This window comes from Boleophthalmus pectinirostris, unplaced genomic scaffold, assembly GCF_026225935.1.
Source record: "Boleophthalmus pectinirostris isolate CB_2022bp ecotype Guang Dong unplaced genomic scaffold, ASM2622593v1 HiC_scaffold_20, whole genome shotgun sequence".
In the NCBI taxonomy this organism is placed as follows: Eukaryota; Metazoa; Chordata; class Actinopteri; order Gobiiformes; family Gobiidae; genus Boleophthalmus; species Boleophthalmus pectinirostris.
Window position 1 is genome coordinate 8,233,186 of NW_026571153.1, and position 19,296 is coordinate 8,252,481.

General features: G+C 39.6%; 2 protein-coding genes across 4 annotated transcripts; one reads left to right on the top strand and one right to left on the bottom strand.

The window, feature by feature from the left end:
• Positions 1-1,287: 1,287 nt before the first annotated feature.
• On the bottom strand, positions 1,288-19,046 carry LOC110158731 (membrane-spanning 4-domains subfamily A member 4A-like). Of its 3 annotated transcripts, none has more exons than XM_055156574.1 (7): positions 18,909-19,046; positions 18,672-18,790; positions 16,827-16,937; positions 3,497-3,550; positions 3,208-3,351; positions 2,964-3,087; positions 1,288-1,825 (listed from the first exon to the last, which is right to left on the bottom strand). In XM_055156574.1, exons 1-7 carry the CDS (start codon positions 18,913-18,915, stop codon positions 1,758-1,760), a joined length of 627 nt encoding a protein of 208 aa, XP_055012549.1. In that variant the 5' UTR covers positions 18,916-19,046; the 3' UTR covers positions 1,288-1,757. The 3 variants fall into 3 exon arrangements, with proteins under 3 accessions (XP_055012549.1, XP_020778917.2, XP_055012548.1); XM_020923258.2 differs by lacking the exons at positions 16,827-16,937; positions 18,672-18,790; positions 18,909-19,046 and adding exons at positions 3,665-3,775; positions 3,848-3,966; positions 4,085-4,223; XM_055156573.1 differs by lacking the exons at positions 16,827-16,937; positions 18,672-18,790; positions 18,909-19,046 and adding exons at positions 3,665-3,966; positions 4,085-4,223.
• Positions 6,154-9,729, top strand: LOC129409812 (membrane-spanning 4-domains subfamily A member 4A-like). The gene is made up of 7 exons (XM_055156576.1): positions 6,154-6,298; positions 6,417-6,535; positions 7,229-7,339; positions 7,434-7,487; positions 7,633-7,779; positions 7,900-8,022; positions 9,038-9,729. The coding sequence occupies exons 1-7, from the start codon at positions 6,292-6,294 to the stop codon at positions 9,074-9,076; spliced, it is 600 nt and encodes a 199-aa protein (XP_055012551.1). The 5' UTR covers positions 6,154-6,291; the 3' UTR covers positions 9,077-9,729.
• Positions 19,047-19,296: the final 250 nt, after the last annotated feature.

The following is a 19,296-nucleotide window of genomic DNA, read 5'->3' on the forward strand; positions in this document are numbered from 1 at the left end:
GAAATATGGGATTGTTTTTAATCACTGTAAAGCACTTTTTGTGGCATATTTAAAGTTATATAAAGTTTGATTGATTGATTGATGTAACATGGAACATCCTGATATTATTAAACTTCTTTCACGTAACTATTTATCTGGATATGGAGTCATTTCTTATCAACCACATTCTCCTGATTGTTTTAGAAGTCACATCATCAGTGGTCTACACACACTGTTGGGGAGTAACAGATTACATGTACAGGAGTTATGTAATCAGAGTACAAATTATGAGTAACTGTATTCAGTTACAGTTACTGTTTCCATGAGAGGTAATTGGATTACAGTTACTTTGTTGAAATAAATGAGATTACACGGCGGTATTTTCCTGTTTTCACATTTTGGGCTGTATCCCTTTCGTTTTTTTTTTTTTTTTTTTAACCAAGTCTAAACCAGGAATAATTCAGGATTGAACCAGGACTGAACCCAGGACTAAAACCAGGTCTAAACTAGATCTAAACCAGGGCTAAAACCAGGTCTAAACCAGATCTAAAACCAGGTCTAAACCAGATCTAAAACCAGGTCTAAACCAGATCTAAAACCAGGTCTAAACTAGATCTAAAACCAGGTCTAAACCAGATCTAAAACCAGGTCTAAACTAGATCTAAAACCAGGTCTAAACTAGATCTAAAACCAGGTCTAAACCAGATCTAAAACCAGGTCTAAACCAGATCTAAAACCAGGTCTAAACCAGATCTAAAACCAGGTCTAAACAGATCTAAAACCAGGTCTAAACTAGATCTAAAACCAGGTCTAAACTAGATCTAAACCAGGGCTAAAACCAGGTCTTAACCAGATCTAAAACCAGGTCTTAACCAGATCTAAAACCAGGTCTAAACCAGATCTAAAACCAGGTCTAAACCAGATCTAAAACCAGGTCTAAACCAGATCTAAAACCAGGTCTAAACCAGATCTAAAACCAGGTCTAAACCAGATCTAAAACCAGGTCTAAACCAGATCTAAAACCAGGTCTAAAACCAGGTCTAAACCAGATCTAAAACCAGGTCTAAACCAGATCTAAAACCAGGTCTAAACTAGATTTAAACCAGAACTAAAACCAGGTCTAAACTAGATCTAAACCAGGACTAAAACAGGATTTAACAGGACAAAACCATGCTGCACGGACCGTGTCTCCTCCTCTTCTATCAATAATATTTTAATACAAATAAATAAATTAAATTAAAGTTTAGTAAAGACTGGGCTTTTTTATTGTCTTTTAGCGGAAAAAAACATCTTATGTGAAGATTTCCTCGTCTTTGCTTCTCTACAGCAAATCAAGTAATCCAAAGTATTCAGATTACGTTACTCACTTTAAGTAATTTAATGGATTATGTTACAAACTACATTTTGGTGTATGTAATCTGTAATCTGTAGGGGAAAACATTTTAAAAGTCACCTTCCCAACACTGTCTACACACGACAACAATTTAATAATCACATGAATTTTATCAAGGCCGTTTATTGTATTGTCTGAATTGTCAAAAATCATGTAATGTCATTTTAAATTCTTTTACTATTTAACTAAAAACAGCACACATACAAATATCTATACTTTTATTTATAAAAGTGTAAATCACAATATGATAAGACTTGTTGTAACACAGAATCACAAAAATGTGTACATAAAGTGCAAAAAACTGTTCCTGAAGATGTAATAAATGTGTAGATAATATTTGTAGGTGTCATAACAAACATGCTGTTATTACTGAGGGACATTTGTGTCACACTGGAGTAAATGATGAGTCTTGGTTCCAGCTGTCCTCAGAGGGGCTTGCATCACTAACAGCGGCTGAAAGCACAATTTGCAAGTTTGTATTAGAGAGGTTTAACTTGAAACTTAAAAACAACAAAATATTTTATCGGAAGTGTCTTTCATTTAGACCAGGGATGTCAAACTCAAATTCACAGAGGCCCAAAATTAAAAACTGGGACTAAGTCATGGGCCAAACTAAATATTTATTGAAAAATTTCAACAACATCTGCATGTTTTCTCATCTTTCGAGATGTTAAACCTTTTCTTATTAACTTATAAATGTTTAGTAATAGTTTTGCTTAAACATTGAATCCAGAACAAGCATAATATAAAATAACAATATTTTAAATAGACAATGTCTCTATAGTCTATCTGTAGCCGGCGGTCCAGCCCTAATTAGGGGTGTGCAAAAATATCGGAATATCGATATATCGTATTGTTTAATGTGATGATACATGATGTGATATCATGGGCTACTGTATCAATATATCAGCAAGAGTATTTTTACGTGTGTTTTACTAAATTATTTTGTTACAGTGCTACAGTTTTGTGGCTTGTGGAGTGAAAGGAAACTCATTTATGCAACACATTTGACCTTTTCACCATTTTGATGATTAAAATGTTTGTTTCATATGAATTTTGCACAAGAAGTGGTTTAACTAAGACTTTAGTATCACAGCCATGTTTTAGACTTTATTTTTTATTGAACCGTATCGAATTGATTTGAAATATATCATATCAAATCGAAAGTGCACTGTATCGAGATATGTATCGTATTGTGGCCTGTGTATCGAGGTATGTATCGTATCGGCAACTTCTTAATGATACCCAGCCCTAGCCCTAATACATATCTGATATGATATCGTGGGCCAAAAAAAGTTTGACATGTCTGGTTTAGACGGTGATGGCATTTTGGGGCATAAAAATGCAAAAATCTGAAACCACACTCCAGAGTGGAAAAGTTAAATACGCTCTGACTTGGCGTTTCCATCCACACTCCCCAAGACGCAAAACTCTGGTCAGATCTGCTCACGTCGCGTACTCGCTTACGTCACATACATACAGTACACAGAAACAAACACGTCGGGTGGCATGCATACCCAATCGAATTCCACACACTTTTGCCTCACTGTATGAAAATGAATGTAAGTTCCCAAAAGTGTGTGTGTCATACCTCTCTTTGAGGAGGAGAGCAGCAGTTGACCACCTTTACAGGCGTAGACCATCAGAGTGACAGAAATGGCAAAGAGAGCGACGTGGACGAGCAGTAACTCAGCAAAAAGATGCATATGGGCATTCTATGAACACAAGAGGACGGACAACAAACACTTTACAATGACAATAAAGTGAAGAATCTACTGCTCTTAAATATAAAACTTTTTGGATCAAAATATTAAATAATAATAAAGTATACATACACTCAGGTTCTTGCAGTGTAGTTTGTCTTGGTTTGTTGAAGAGTAATGGCAAGGAAAATAAAATTGCATGTCATTCAGGATGAAGAGTATGTTGAAAAAGCAGGCCACACTGGACAAAAACTCCATTACCAGACAAGCCCTGATCTTGAAATGTATTCAAAAAAATGCTTTACTATTATTACAATACAAAATACAGGAATATTTTTTATAATCATTTTCTGCTGTTATTTACTCCCAGTGTATTTTTGTTTGTTCATATTCACTTGGACATTTGATTTGTACTTTTTACCGTAGGAAGATGCAGATTTTTTGCTGCTATGGCCAAACATCCTCCAATTAAAACCTGCAAAGTGAACGTTATATTAGCTTCAGCAGGATGTAAAAGAGCACAGAAGTAAAATGTAATGTGCTCAATTAAAATAAAATGAAAAAAATCTGGAAATCCTGACTGACTTACAAAAACCGATGCAATGATATATGTTATATTCATTGACCATCTGCTCAGACCAGTGTACACAAAGGAGGCTATACAGCTTTCATGGAAGAGGATCAGGCATATTTGGGTGATCTGGACATTGGCAGGGACATAATTGTTAATTATGTAAAATAAAACACAATAACAGAGTAAAGACAGACCCACCCCCAGGGCCTTGGGCTCTCCCTCCAGAAACTTGAGCTTTCTCCTCTCGTTCCCCTGGAAGGACACAGACACCAGAGGACTGTGGGACAGTCCCGTGTCCGCGTCCACAACAGCCGCTTCTGCAACAAAACTACATGTTACGCCATCACTGTTCACATCCTGTTTTTCCAAGCGTCGTGATGCGCAGCACAAACATCTGCTCCACACTCAGCTCCACAGACCAATGCTGTTATTTACCTGCCATGTCGCCGGTGCGCGCTGTGCGTCACTTATGCGCAGTTTCCACAGATTTCACGTCCCGCTGTCTGAACTTTCTCCTCTGTGCGCACAAGCTCCGTTATATTTCCATGGTTCCGCCCTGAGCGTGTCCCTGTGCTCCCACTTCCTCTCTCTGTGCAGTCAGCTGTTCAGAGGTAAACACACCATTGGCTGCTCTGATCAGACAAAAACTGTCCCACTGACTGTAAACGATTACTGTATATCACAGGTGTCAAACATAAGGCCCGGGGGGCCAGATCCGGCCCTCGAACACCTTTAATCTGGCCCTTGGCTGATTTTAATTAAAATATTGGTAATTTTCTGCTGTGTTTAGCATAGCAGCATCTCCAGCGTCTCTGTACGTGGCCCCTCCCACCAGAGCAGCACAAATGAAAACTTGTCTCTTTCCAAACGCTCTTAAAGGACGATCGTTTTGACTGTTGACCGTGACACCCTCATCAGAAAAATGTCAAAAATTAGAAAAGTGGAGCCGAGTGCAGGATTTTCCAAGAAAAATTGACTTATTCCTATTTGCATACAAGTTCATGTTAAAATATTGTGTTGAAATTGCATTTTTCTTAAAGTTTCAGGTTGTTCATAATATTATAATATTTTGTAAAAGAAAGAGTTCATCTGTTTAAAAAGATTTCTGTAATAGATTTGTGTTTCTCTGCACAAATATTTGAACTTATTGTTATTTTTGAGGTTTATATGACATGAGTTTTCTGATCCAGCCCCTTTGGGATCAAAGTAGGTTGGATATGGCCCCCAGACCAAAATGAGTTTGACACCCCTGCTGTATATGATAAGAAAGTGGGCTATTTGTGTTGAGGTTAAAATGACACTCTCAGAACACTCAAAAATAAGAATCTCTGCCTGGAATGTTCCACAGTATGACATAATCCAGCTATAAAACAAACTGTTGTTTCATAGCTGGATTATTCCAGGGAAAGTAATAACATCTACATGAAGAACAGCATCTGATGGACCAGCCACCAGAAAAGTTACTGCTACCACCGAAGATGCTGTGACAATGCATCCCCTCTTCAGTGTGGGTGAGCCACCACAAGCTCCCTGCATATCCAGGGCCCTACACCACCAGGGTCAAGACAGTCATTCAACATCTGTGTTGCAGAAAGTGTGACTGGGAAAACCCTGCTCTACCAGATCAGTTGTCTGCCCCAAGGAGACAGCAGAAGACTGTACTGTCCCTCTTTCTTCATGTAGATCACAGGTGTCAAACATAAGGCCCGGGGGCCAGATCCGGCCCTCCAAGACCTTTAATGTGGCCCTTGGGTGATTTTCTTCTAAAATATTTTAATAATATTTTCTATTAAAATCTTGTTAATTTTCTGTGTCTCCAGCGCCTCTGTGCGTGGCCCCTCCCACCAGAGCAGCACAAATGAAGTCTTGTCTCTTTCCAAACGCTCTTAAAGAACGATCGTTTAGAAAAATGAAGCAAAATGTCCAAAATGAGAAAAGTGGAGCCGAATGCAGGATTTTCCAAGAAAAACTGACTTATTCCTATTTGCAAACAAGTTCATGTTAAAACATTGTGTTGAAATTAAATTTTTCTTAAAGTTGCAGGTTGTTCATAATATTATAATAAGAAAGAGTTCATCAATTAAAAAAGATTTCTGTAATAGATTTGCCTTTCTCTGCACAAATATTTGAACTTATTGTTATTTTAGGGGTTTATATGACATGAGTTTTCTGATCCGGCCCTTTTGGGATCAAAGTCGGTTGGATACGGCCCCCGGACCAAAATGAGTTTGACACCCCTGATGTAGATGTTATTACTTTCCCTGGAATAATCCAGCTATGAAACAACAGTTTGTTTTATAGCTGGATTATGTCATACTGTGGAACATTCCAGGCAGAGATTCTTATTTTTGAGTGTTCTGAGAGTGTCATTTTAACCTCAACACAAATAGCCCACTTTCTTATCATATACACAAATCGTTTACAGTCAGTGGGACAGTTTTTGTCTGATCAGAGCAGCCAATGGTGTGTTTACCTCTGAACAGCTGACTGCACAGAGAGAGGAAGTGGGAGCACAGGGACACGCTCAGGGCGGAACCATGGAAATATAACGGAGCTTGTGCGCACAGAGGAGAAAGTTCAGACAGCGGGACGTGAAATCTGTGGAAACTGCGCATAAGTGACGCACAGCGCGCACCGGCGACATGGCAGGTAAATAACAGCATTGGTCTGTGGAGCTGAGTGTGGAGCAGATATTTGTGCTGCGCATCACGACGCTTGGAAAAACAGGATGTGAACAGTGATGGCGTAACATGTAGTTTTGTTGCAGAAGCGGCTGTTGTGGACGCGGACACGGGACTGTCCCACAGTCCTCTGGTGTCTGTGTCCTTCCAGGGGAACGAGAGGAGAAAGCTGAAGTTTCTGGAGGGAGAGCCCAAGGCCCTGGGGGTGGGTCTGTCTTTACTCTGTTATTAGGTGTGTTTAAGATGCTGAAATAATCGCCTGAATCGTCCTGAGAGCGCCTCAGGTTGGACACTTGACGAGCCCCAGATCACGCAGAGTCTCGCTGACAGGACAGATCTCGCGTTCATTTGAGGTGTTGCGCTGAATCAAACTACATAAAACTTGGTGAATACATTCTCCTGTCTCCCCACACACCACGGACTGACCCCATATCACCAGAGCAAAGAACACAGAGCTCGTAATAAAGTTTACACGCTTAGGCCTGATCTGTGGTGAAAATGACTTTTTAAAGATCATACATCGATCGTGTTTGTGTTGTACAACATCCGGGCCCTTTTCTGTATGATTTCAAGCATCTGTGTTGACATAAAAGTAGAAAGAGGATGGAGGGACACTCCTGGGCGACAGAGCGTCACGTTTCATCAAAACACATCAGGTCCAATCAGATGTCAGTCTGCGCCTGTGAGTTTGACAGTGCTGCATTTACCGACATGATTTAGGCTTTGTAATCCATGAAGGTGGGTGAAAGCAGCTGCAGGTGCCTTTTTAAGTCTTCACCCTCCTTGATCTCACGATCACCAGTGCGTGCGGAGCAGTTCACCGTCCTGCTCATCTTAAACACACCTAAAATATGTTCTACTTTACACGATTAACAATTATGTCTCTGCCAATGTCCAGATCACCCAAGTCTGCCTCATCCTCTTCCACCTAAGCTGTATCGCCACCTTCAAGTACACTGGTGTAGGCAGATGGTATTATAACATACAGGAATTAATTGCATCGGTTTTTGTAAGTCAGTCAGTATTTCCAGATGTTGAGCCGTACATTTTACTTCTGTGCTCTTTTACATCATGTTGAAACTAATATAACGTTCACTTTGCAGGTTTTAACTGGAGGATGTTTGGCCATAGCAGCAAAAAATCTGCATCTTCCTACGGTAAAAAGTACAAATCAAATGTCCAAGTGAATATGAACAAACAAAAATACACTGGTGGAAAATAAAAGTACAAAATAAGTATAAACATCTTCCTATATTTTGCATTGTGCTAATAATAAAAACATTTTTTTTTATACATTTCAAGCTCAGGGCTTGTCTGGGGATGGAGATTTTGTCCAGTGTGGCCTGCCTTGTCAACCTGATCAACAGCTCGATTCAAATGGTGGATCGTTTTTTTTTATGTGATTATACTATAAGAAACCCATACAGACAGAACTGCAAGAACATGGGTGTATGTATACTTTATTATTATTTAATATTTTAATCCTAAAAGTTTTGACTTCAAGAGCAGTAGATTCTTCACTTTATTGTCATTGTAAAGTGTTTGTTGTCCGTCCTCTTGTGTTCATAGAATGCTCATATGCATCTTTTTGCTGAGTTACTGCTCGTCCACGTCGCTCTCTTTGCCATTTCTGTCACTCTGGTGGTCTACGCCTGTAAAGTGGTCAACTGCTGCTCTCCTGCTCCGAAAGTGGTATGACACACACACACACACACACACACACACACACACACACACACACACACACACACACACACACACACACACACACACACACACACACACACATTGACTTACATTAATTTCCTGAAAACTGATCCTAACCTTAACCATAGTCATTAGGGATGGGCATTTGATAAAATTTTCTTAATCGGATCGTCGAGAGAATTTACGATTGATTATTGATTAATTATTAACGTTTTTATATTAAAATTATCATCATTGTTATTACTATCTGCACTACTAATCTGCATAAATAAATTCAACTTTACGACAAATAAACCGTAACCACTCTAGAGCCACATCAGCCCGTTTGACATTATAATGTGTTTAATGCAACCGTACGGGGGGAGGTGGGGACTCGTCATCGACATTGCGCGACTCTCACCTGGTAAAGCTTTTTCCCACTGGACACTGAAACATATGTGCTGCTTTGTACACTGTGCACATGGACTCACACTTGTCCCGACCGGAACGGAAAGCGTGGAATTTCTTGTACAAGTCATCGTTAAATACACATTTGCGCTTCGACACGTTGCAGACTGACCAACTGTCTGTGTTTGCTCGCTCTTTCTGAGTGCAGAGAGACACATGTCCGGACCCCTGTTTGGTCACACTACACACAGCAACCTACATTTGATTTGTCGATTAAAATGAACGTAATCAATGAAATTCTTAATGATCAATTATCAATTAATCGACTAATCACACCCATCCCTAATAGTCATACTTGCTTAACCTTAAAATAAACCCTAAACTTAACCTAAATAAATCCATATCTTAACATTAAGTCTTGTTCTTGATCTAATAATGTTTACGTCATGGGGACCTGATTTTTGTCCCATAAGAGAGGCAGGTGTCCTTGATGTGGTAAATGCACCCAACAGTATAAACAAATGTCTGTTTTTAACACATTTGTATCAGTGTAGGATTTTCTAAATAAAAAACTTAAACCTCTCTAATATAAACATGTAAATTGTGCTTTCAGCCGGTGATAATGATACAAGCCCCTCCGGCCCCTCAGTGAGGACAGCTGGAAACAAGGCTCATCATTTACTACAGTGTGACACAAATGTCTCTCAGTACTAACAGCATGTTTGTTATGACACCTACAAATATTATCTACACATTTATTACATCTTTGTAACTGTTTTTCGCACTGTATGTACGCCTTTTTGTGATTATGTGTAACAAGAAGTCTTATCATATTGACTTCATATACACTTTATGCAATTCCGAACTACATAAATCACTTATTTGAGTTTTTAATAGCTTGTTTGTGTGTATTTTTTAGGATTTACTTTTTTAATAAATAAAATATGGGTCTATGGATCATACCTGTAATAATGTGACTTCTGAAACATGTACTATTTAATTTACACACTTATATGCATAAACACATATATAAATACATACATATACACATATACATACAAGCACAAATATGTTTTTGTTTATGTTTGTACTAACTAATAAAAATGAAAAAGAAGGCACAAAAGTGTATTGTTTATGATGGTACAAAACAAAGGTGTTGTTAAAGAAAAGTATGTGTTTAGTTAATAGTCGTGGTTTTACTTGTCTTGTGTCTAGTACTTGTGGTACTACTTTGACACAATGTCTTTAGTCTACTAGGTATTTCTGTAAGATTTGATTATTAAATTGCTTTTTGCAGTGCAACAAGTTCGTACAAGCTTTGATATGGTCGTCTGAGCTGTTCCATAAGTCTGCTCCTCGTCTGGTAACACTCACACTTTGGAGAGTCCTTCAAGAGAATTGTTTTTTAAAATTCATTTGACCTCAGGTTGTATTTTAATTCATTTGTGCAGAACAGTTTTTGAATATTATCTGAGTTTGGGTGAGTTTCACTTTAAAGAGAATTTGGCAGGTTTTAAATTTTACCAGGTCCCCAAATTTCAGTATCTTTGGCAAAAAAGTGCATTCGTTTATTCTCTATATGCAGCTAAGTGAACTATTTGTATTACTTTTTTTGTAATTTAAACAATAAATGTGTGTTACTTTTATAAGAATTCCCCCAGACCTCTACAAAGTAACTTAAATGGGGTAAGATAAGAGTACAGTAGATTGTATACACAGCTTTTTTATTTAGAAGAAATTAAGATTTGTTCATCAAGGCTATAACTTTTGCAATTTTTGTTTTAATTTGATCAGTGCCTGTTTCCAACAAAGTTTGTGATCAAGAGTGTGGTCTATCTATTATCGATAATAAAATAAAAATAAAAAATATAGGAAAGCCATACATATATTTCTGGTTTATTACGACCATGAAACCATGAAATTTCTGAAAAAAATCAATATAGTTCCCTTTTAAATCTTAAGCAATCTTGAACCCATTTCCATTCAGTTTCGTGACATGACTTGCTCCAGGAACCTTCTCATAATGTTTTGCAAGTTTCCTTTTTTCTAGTGTTCTTTGATTGATTTACTGCCACAGCTAAACACTTTTTTTTTGTTTTTATCTTCTGTTATTGAGTTATAGTGCAAAGACTTGAAACTATACACATGTGGAGAGCTGTGAGTCATTTGGAATAGAGCCGATTCTTGACGAATGAAGACCAAAGCTAGACTGACTGGCACAGATTATTTAAAGGTGCATTGTGTAACTGTGAGGAAGGATGTGCTTCTTAGCTGAATTTATTTACTGGATCGCTAAGGTGGAACCCACAGCAGGTGATCGGTAAGAATCACTGTGACGCTTCACTTGACTGGAGAATATTTATTGGAGGCTGTCTGATTGTGATGAGAATATCTGGGTGTGTGTATGTGTGAGGTTCTGAAACGACGAGAAAATATAAACAATAATGAGTAATGTGCTGTACACAATATGAACAAATAACATGTAACAACTGAAAAACCTTAATAAACCTGGTACTGACAGAAATTTCTACATATATTTGGCACTGTCAGTTTCACCACAAGGGCAGAAAACGAATGTCATTGAAATTAAAGGAGCTCCATCTGGTGGTCGCGAAAATGAATAACAAGCATGGCTCCCTCTGGTGGCCACGAAGGTAAATACAATGCCCGGTCGAGGCCTACCCAGAGACCACGTGACAAAGCGTGCTCCGGGCCTACAACTAATTAAGTACATAACTAGAGATATAACATAACTAGAAGATTTACGTTAGAATATGAATGCTCGTTAAGGGTAAATAGAAATCAATTCAACATGGCACGGTAAAAAACACAACATGATGCATATAATGAGGAACAAGGTTAAAGGAAAAGTAGGTCCAAGCTAACAATAAAGTACAGCGAAGAACAGAAAATATAAAACTCACTCTCATTGACACACATTAATCGTCCGTTTTTCCCTGGACATGTCCATTTTTTGCGTCCTGTCCTGGGTGTCCGTTTTTTTTTCATAAAATTACGCAAATGTCCGGGTTTTCATGATCTTTCACTGGGCCATTAAATTGAGCGGCTCTTGTAGCTCTGTGTAACTCAGAATGAGTGAGCAGACACAAACAGTCGGTCAGTCTGCAACATGCCGAAGTGTAAATGCACATTTAACAATGACTTGTACAAGAAATTCCCCGTTTTCTGTCCCGGTCGAGACAAACAGGAGGTCATGTGCACAGGTTGCAAGGTGAGAGTAGCTCAATGTCCAGGCCCCATCCTCCACCCCCGGTAAGATGTTTTCACAAACAGAAATATGGTCACTTCATGAGCCCCCTGGTTGCTTCTATCCAGACTCTGAATGGGGCGGCCCCAGGCAACGTCTCAGTTGATGACTACTGCCAAACTCCACTGCCACAGCAGCGACAGGCACCACTCACCTGTTTCCCTGTTGACAACTGTCAGTGGTGATCAGCTCCCTTCTCACACCAGCCACAATGTTTAGTGGTGACCAACTCATACATGTTGATGGATGTTTACGCCGCAGCAGCCTGACTACCATCTACAGGTGCTTTTTCTTAAGTTACAGTTTTCCTACAGAAATCGGGGGGCGGCAGTAGAAATGGCCCCTTGTGACCACAGACTTTGACACTAACTCTCTCTCCTCACTTGCCCTGGACTCTCATCCAATCAGAAGTCACCTTGGACTCTTCAGCCTGCAGCTAGCTGTCAGTCTGTCGGAGAGTCTGTCGAAAGCAGTGTGTTTTAGTAGCGTGGACTATTATTACCTGCTTTGTGTGTATCTGCTGTCTTCTGATTGTGTGAACTGTGTGCGTCCAATGCTAGGGTGACCATATTTCCGTTTGTGAAAACATCTTACCGGGGGTGGAGGATGGGGCCTCGACATTGAGCTACTCTCACCTTGCAACCTGTGCACATGACCTCCTGTTTGTCTCGACCGGGACAGAAAACGGGGAATTTCTTGTACAAGTCATTGTTAAATGTGCATTTACTCTTCGGCATGTTGCAGACTGACCGACTGTTTGTGTCTGCTCGCTCATTCTGAGTTACACAGAGCTACAAGAGCCGCTCAATTTAATGGCCCAGTGAAAGATCATGAAAACCCGGACATTTGCGTAATTTTATGAAAAAAAAAACGGACGCCCAGGACAGGACGCAAAAAATGGACATGTCCGGGGAAAAACGGACGATTAATGTGTGTCAATGAGAGTGAGTTTTATATTTTCTGTTCTTCGCTGTACTTTATTGTTAGCTTGGACCTACTTTTCCTTTAACCTTGTTCCTCATTATATGCATCATGTTATGTTTTTTACCGTGCCATGTTGAATTGATTTCTATTTACCCTTAACGAGCATTCATATTCTAACGTAAATCTTCTAGTTATGTTATATCTCTAGTTATGTACTTAATTAGTTGTAGGCCCGGAGCACGCTTTGTCACGTGGTCTCTGGGTAGGCCTCGACCGGGCATTGTATTTACCTTCGTGGCCACCAGAGGGAGCCATGCTTGTTATTCATTTTCGCGACCACCAGATGGAGCTCCTTTAATTTCAATGACATTCGTTTTCTGCCCTTGTGGTGAAACTGACAGTGCCAAATATATGTAGAAATTTCTGTCAGTACCAGGTTTATTAAGGTTTTTCAGTTGTTACATGTTATTTGTTCATATTGTGTACAGCACATTACTCATTATTGTTTATATTTTCTCGTCGTTTCAGAACCTCACACATACACACACCCAGATATTCTCATCACAATCAGACAGCCTCCAATAAATATTCTCCAGTCAAGTGAAGCGTCACAGTGATTCTTACCGATCACCTGCTGTGGGTTCCACCTTAGCGATCCAGTAAATAAATTCAGCTAAGAAGCACATCCTTCCTCACAGTTACACAATGCACCTTTAAATAATCTGTGCCAGTCAGTCTAGCTTTGGTCTTCATTCGTCAAGAATCGGCTCTATTCCAAATGACTCACAGCTCTCCACATGTGTATAGTTTCAAGTCTTTGCACTATAACTCAATAACAGAAGATAAAAACAAAAAAAAAGTGTTTAGCTGTGGCAGTAAATCAATCAAAGAACACTAGAAAAAGGGAAACTTGCAAAACATTATGAGAAGGTTCCTGGAGCAAGTCATGTCACGAAACTGAATGGAAATGGGTTCAAGATTGCTTAAGATTTAAAAGGGAACTATATTGATTTTTTTTCAGAAATTTCATGGTTTCATGGTCGTAATAAACCAGAAATATATGTATGGCTTTCCTATTTTATTTTTTTTTTATTTTATTATCGATAATAGATAGACCACACTCTTGATCACAAACTTTGTTGGAAACAGGCACTGATCAAATTAAAACAAAAATTGCAAAAGTTATAGCCTTGATGAACAAATCTTAATTTCTTCTAAATAAAAAAGCTGTGTATACAATCTACTGTACTCTTATCTTACCCCATTTAAGTTACTTTGTAGAGGTCTGGGGGAATTCTTATAAAAGTAACACAGATTTATTGTTTAAATTACAAAAAAAAAGTAATACAAATAGTTCACTTAGCTGCATATATAGAGAATAAACGAATGCACTTTTTTGCCAAAGATACTGAAATTTGGGGACCTGGTAAAATTTAAAACCTGCCAAATTCTCTTTAAAGTGAAACTCACCCAAACTCAGATAATATTCAAAAACTGTTCTGCACAAATGAATTAAAATACAACCTGAGGTCAAATGAATTTTAAAAAACAATTCTCTTGAAGGACTCTCCAAAGTGTGAGTGTTACCAGACGAGGAGCAGACTTATGGAACAGCTCAGACGACCATATCAAAGCTTGTACGAACTTGTTGCACTGCAAAAAGCAATTTAATAATCAAATCTTACAGAAATACCTAGTAGACTAAAGACATTGTGTCAAAGTAGTACCACAAGTACTAGACACAAGACAAGTAAAACCACGACTATTAACTAAACACATACTTTTCTTTAACAACACCTTTGTTTTGTACCATCATAAACAATACACTTTTGTGCCTTCTTTTTCATTTTTATTAGTTAGTACAAACATAAACAAAAACATATTTGTGCTTGTATGTATATGTGTATATGTATGTATTTATATATGTGTTTATGCATATAAGTGTGTAAATTAAATAGTACATGTTTCAGAAGTCACATTATTACAGGTATGATCCATAGACCCATATTGTATTTATTTAAAAAAAGTAAATCCTAAAAAATACACACAAACAAGCTATTAAAAACTCAAATAAGTGATTTATGTAGTTCGGAATTGCATAAAGTGTATATGAAGTCAATATGATAAGACTTCTTGTTACACATAATCACAAAAAGGCGTACGTACAGTGCAAAAAACAGTTACAAAGATGTAATAAATGTGTAGATAATATTTGTAGGTGTCATAACAAACATGCTGTTAGTACTGAGAGACATTTGTGTCACACTGTGGTAAATGATGAGCCTTGTTTCCAGCTGTCCTCACTGAGGGGCCGGAGGGGCTTGTATCATTATCACCGGCTGAAAGCACAATTTACATGTTTATATTAGAGAGGTTTAAGTTTTTTATTTAGAAAATCCTACACTGATACAAATGTGTTAAAAACAGACATTTGTTTATACTGTTGGGTGCATTTACCACATCAAGGACACCTGCCTCTCTTATGGGACAAAAATCATGTCCCCATGACGTAAACATTATTAGATCAAGAACAAGACTTAATGTTAAGATATGGATTTATTTAGGTTAAGTTTAGGGTTTATTTTAAGGTTAAGCAAGTATGACTATTAGGGATGGGTGTGATTAGTCGATTAATTGATAATTGATCATTAAGAATTTCATTGATTACGTTCATTTTAATCGACAAATCAAATGTAGGTTGCTGTGTGTAGTGTGACCAAACAGGGGTCCGGACATGTGTCTCTCTGCACTCAGAAGGAGCGAGCAGACACAGACAGTTGGTCAGTCTGCAACGTGTCGACGCGCAAATGCGTATTTAACGATGACTTGTACAAGAAATTCCAGGCTTTCCGTTCCGGTCGGGACAAGTGTGAGTCCATGTGCACAGTGTACAAAGCAGCACATATGTTTCAGTGTCCAGTGGGAAAAAGCTTTACCAGGTGAGAGTCGCGCAATGTCGATGACGAAGTCCCACCTCCCTCCCCCCGTACGGTGTCCTGGTTTTTACAAACGCAAATATGGTCACACTAACCTGTATTCGTGTCCTTTAATCTGACAGAAGTTGACCACATCACCGCACAAGTGCTGTTTTTTATTTCTTTGCTTAGTTTATGCAAATTAGCCACGCGGTTTTAAGTTTCGTTTCTGTGAGAGTTGCACAAAGTTGCATTAAACACATTATAATGTCAAACGGGCTGATGTGGCTCTAGAGTGGTTACGGTTTATTTGTCGTAAAGTTGAATTTATTTATGCAGATTAGTAGTGCAGATAGTAAATAATGATGATAATTTTAATATAAAAACGTTAATAATTAATCAATAATCAATCGTAAATTCTCTCGACGATCCGATTAAGAAAATTTTATCAAATGCCCATCCCTAATGACTATGGTTAAGGTTAGGATCAGTTTTCAGGAAATTAATGTAAGTCAATGTGTGTGTGTGTGTGTGTGTGTGTGTGTGTGTGTGTGTGTGTGTGTGTGTGTGTGTGTGTGTGTGTGTGTGTGTGTGTGTGTGTGTCTCATACCACTTTCGGAGCAGGAGAGCAGCAGTTGACCACTTTACAGGCGTAGACCACCAGAGTGACAGAAATGGCAAAGAGAGCGACGTGGACGAGCAGTAACTCAGCAAAAAGATGCATATGAGCATTCTATGAACACAAGAGGACGGACAACAAACACTTTACAATGACAATAAAGTGAAGAATCTACTGCTCTTGAAGTCAAAACTTTTAGGATTAAAATATTAAATAATAATAAAGTATACATACACCCATGTTCGTGCAGTCCTGTTTGTATGCGTTTCTTATAGTATAATCACATAAAAAAAAACGATCCACCATTTGAATCGAGCTGTTGATCAGGTTGAAAAGGCAGGCCACACTGGACAAAATCTCCATCCCCAGACAAGCCCTGAGCTTGAAATGTATAAAAAAAAAATGTTTTTATTATTAGCACAATGCAAAATATAGGAAGATGTTTATACTTATTTTGTACTTTTATTTTCCACCAGTGTATTTTTGTTTGTTCATATTCACTTGGACATTTGATTTGTACTTTTTACCGTAGGAAGATGCAGATTTTTTTGCTGCTATGGCCAAACATCCTCCAGTTAAAACCTGCAAAGTGAACGTTATATTAGCTTCAGCATGATGTAAAAGAGCACAGAAGTAAAATGTACGGCTCAACATCTGGAAATACTGACTGACTTACAAAAAACGATGCCATTATGTATTGTATGTCATGATACCATCTGCTTAAATCACTCCCCATTAAGGCGGCGATACAGCTCATGTGGAAGAGGATGAGGCAGACTTGGGTGATCTGGACATTGGCAGAGACATAATTGTTAATCGTGTAAAGTAGAACATATATTTTAGGTGTGTTTAAGATGAGCAGGACGGTGAACTGCTCCGCACGCACTGGTGATCGTGAGATCAAGGAGGGTGAAGACTTAAAAAGGCACCTGCAGCTGCTTTCACCCACCTTCATGGATTACAAAGCCTAAATCATGTCGGTAAATGCAGCACTGTCAAACTCACAGGCGCAGACTGACATCTGATTGGACCCGATGTGTTTTTGATGAAACGTGACGCTCTGTCGCCCAGGAGTGTCCCTCCATCCTCTTTCTACTTTTATGTCAACACAGATGCTTGAAATCATACAGAAAAGGGCCCGGATGTTGTACAACACACAAACACGATCGATGTATGATCTTTAAAAAGTCATTTTCACCACAGATCAGGCCTAAGCGTGTAAACTTTATTACGAGCTCTGTGTTCTTTGCTCTGGTGATATGGGGTCAGTCCGTGGTGTGTGGGGAGACAGGAGAATGTATTCACCAAGTTTTATGTAGTTTGATTCAGCGCAACACCTCAAATGAACGCGAGATCTGTCCTGTCAGCGAGACTCTGCGTGATCTGGGGCTCGTCAAGTGTCCAACCTGAGGCGCTCTCAGGACGATTCAGGCGATTATTTCAGCATCTTAAACACACCTAATAACAGAGTAAAGACAGACCCACCCCCAGGTTCCAAAATGGCCGCCCATTCAGGTCAATGGGCCGAGCTCAATGGCGCATGATCCCAGATTAGCCTAGCATGGCTAGGTACTTCCGGTGGCTGTGGGCCGACCGAGCATGCGCAGTAGTGCTCTTTTCTCCCACGGGCACACGCGAATGCACGCGCACGCGACCACACGCACGCACGAAACGCGGGCTCGTGTATCACGTGATCGCTTTGACCAATCAGAGCGAGAGGAACGAGAGCGGAGCAGAGCGGAGCAGAGCGGAGCCGGAGCTAACGAATATAAAGCGTTTTTTAAGACAACTGAAGGATTTTGAGCGAGAAAAAGTTTATGATCTAAAAATAGGTAAAAATCGCCACAAAATCCGACATTTTTGAAAGTTGTAGGTGCCCTGTCAGCCGAACACGAGCAGGTTGTGATTACATTGCGCTCTATGAGAAAAATCTTCTCTCGGCCCATGGGATTTTTTCGACTGTAGTACCACTGAGTGGCCACTACGTCAACTCGAGGCAGCTACAAGCAGCAATACTGTATCCAGTTATTTTAATAGATCCATGGGCCGAGCTCAATGGCGCATGATCCCAGATTAGCCTAGCATGCCTAGGTACTTCCGGTGGCTGTGGGCCGACCGAGCATGCGCAGTAGTGCTCTTTTCTACCACGGGCACATGCGAGTGCACGCGGCCACACGCGCGGAGCGGCTTTGACCAATCAGAGCGAGAGGAGCTAGAGCAGGCGCTAACGAATATAAAGCGTTTTTTTTAAGACAACTGAAGGATTTTGAGCGAGAAAAAGTTTATGATCTAAAAATAGGTAAAAATCGCCAACAAATCCGATATTTTTGAAAGCTGTTGGTGACCTGTCAGACGAACACGAGCAGTTTGTGTTTACATTGCCTCTATGAGAAAAATCTTGTCTCGGCCCATGGGATTTTTTCTGCTGAAGTTCCAGTGAGTGACACTACATCAACTGGAGGCAGCTACAAGCAGCAATACTGTATCCAGTTATTTTAATAGATCCATGAGACAGACCCACCCCCAGGGCCTTGGGCTCTCCCTCCAGAAACTTGAACTTTCTCCTCTCGTTCCTCTGGAAGGACACAGACACCAGAGGACTGTGGGACAGTCCCGTGTCCGCGTCCACAACAGCCGCTTCTGCAACAAAACTACATGTTACGCCATCACTGTTCACATCCTGTTTTTCCAAGCGTCGTGATGTGCAGCACAAACATCTGCTCCACACTCAGCTCCACAGACCAATGCTGTTATTTACCTGCCATGTCGCCGGTGCGCGCTGTGCGTCACTTACGCGCAGTTTCCACAGATTTCACGTCCCGCTGTCTGAACTTTCTCCTCTGTGCGCACAAGCTCCGTTATATTTCCATGGTTCCGCCCTGAGCGTGTCCCTGTGCTCCCACTTCCTCTCTCTGTGCAGTCAGCTGTTCACAGACAAACACGCCATTGGCTGCTCTGATCAGACAAAAACTGTCCCGCTGACTGTAAACGATTTGTGTATATTATAAGAAAGTGGGCTATTTGTGCTGAGGTCAAAATGACACTCTCAGAATGCCACTCAGAAATAAGAACCATCATCATAAATCTTGTGTTGTGTCACTTAGACAAGAGCCTTACACTTGTTACTGCACAAAATACGCACCTAA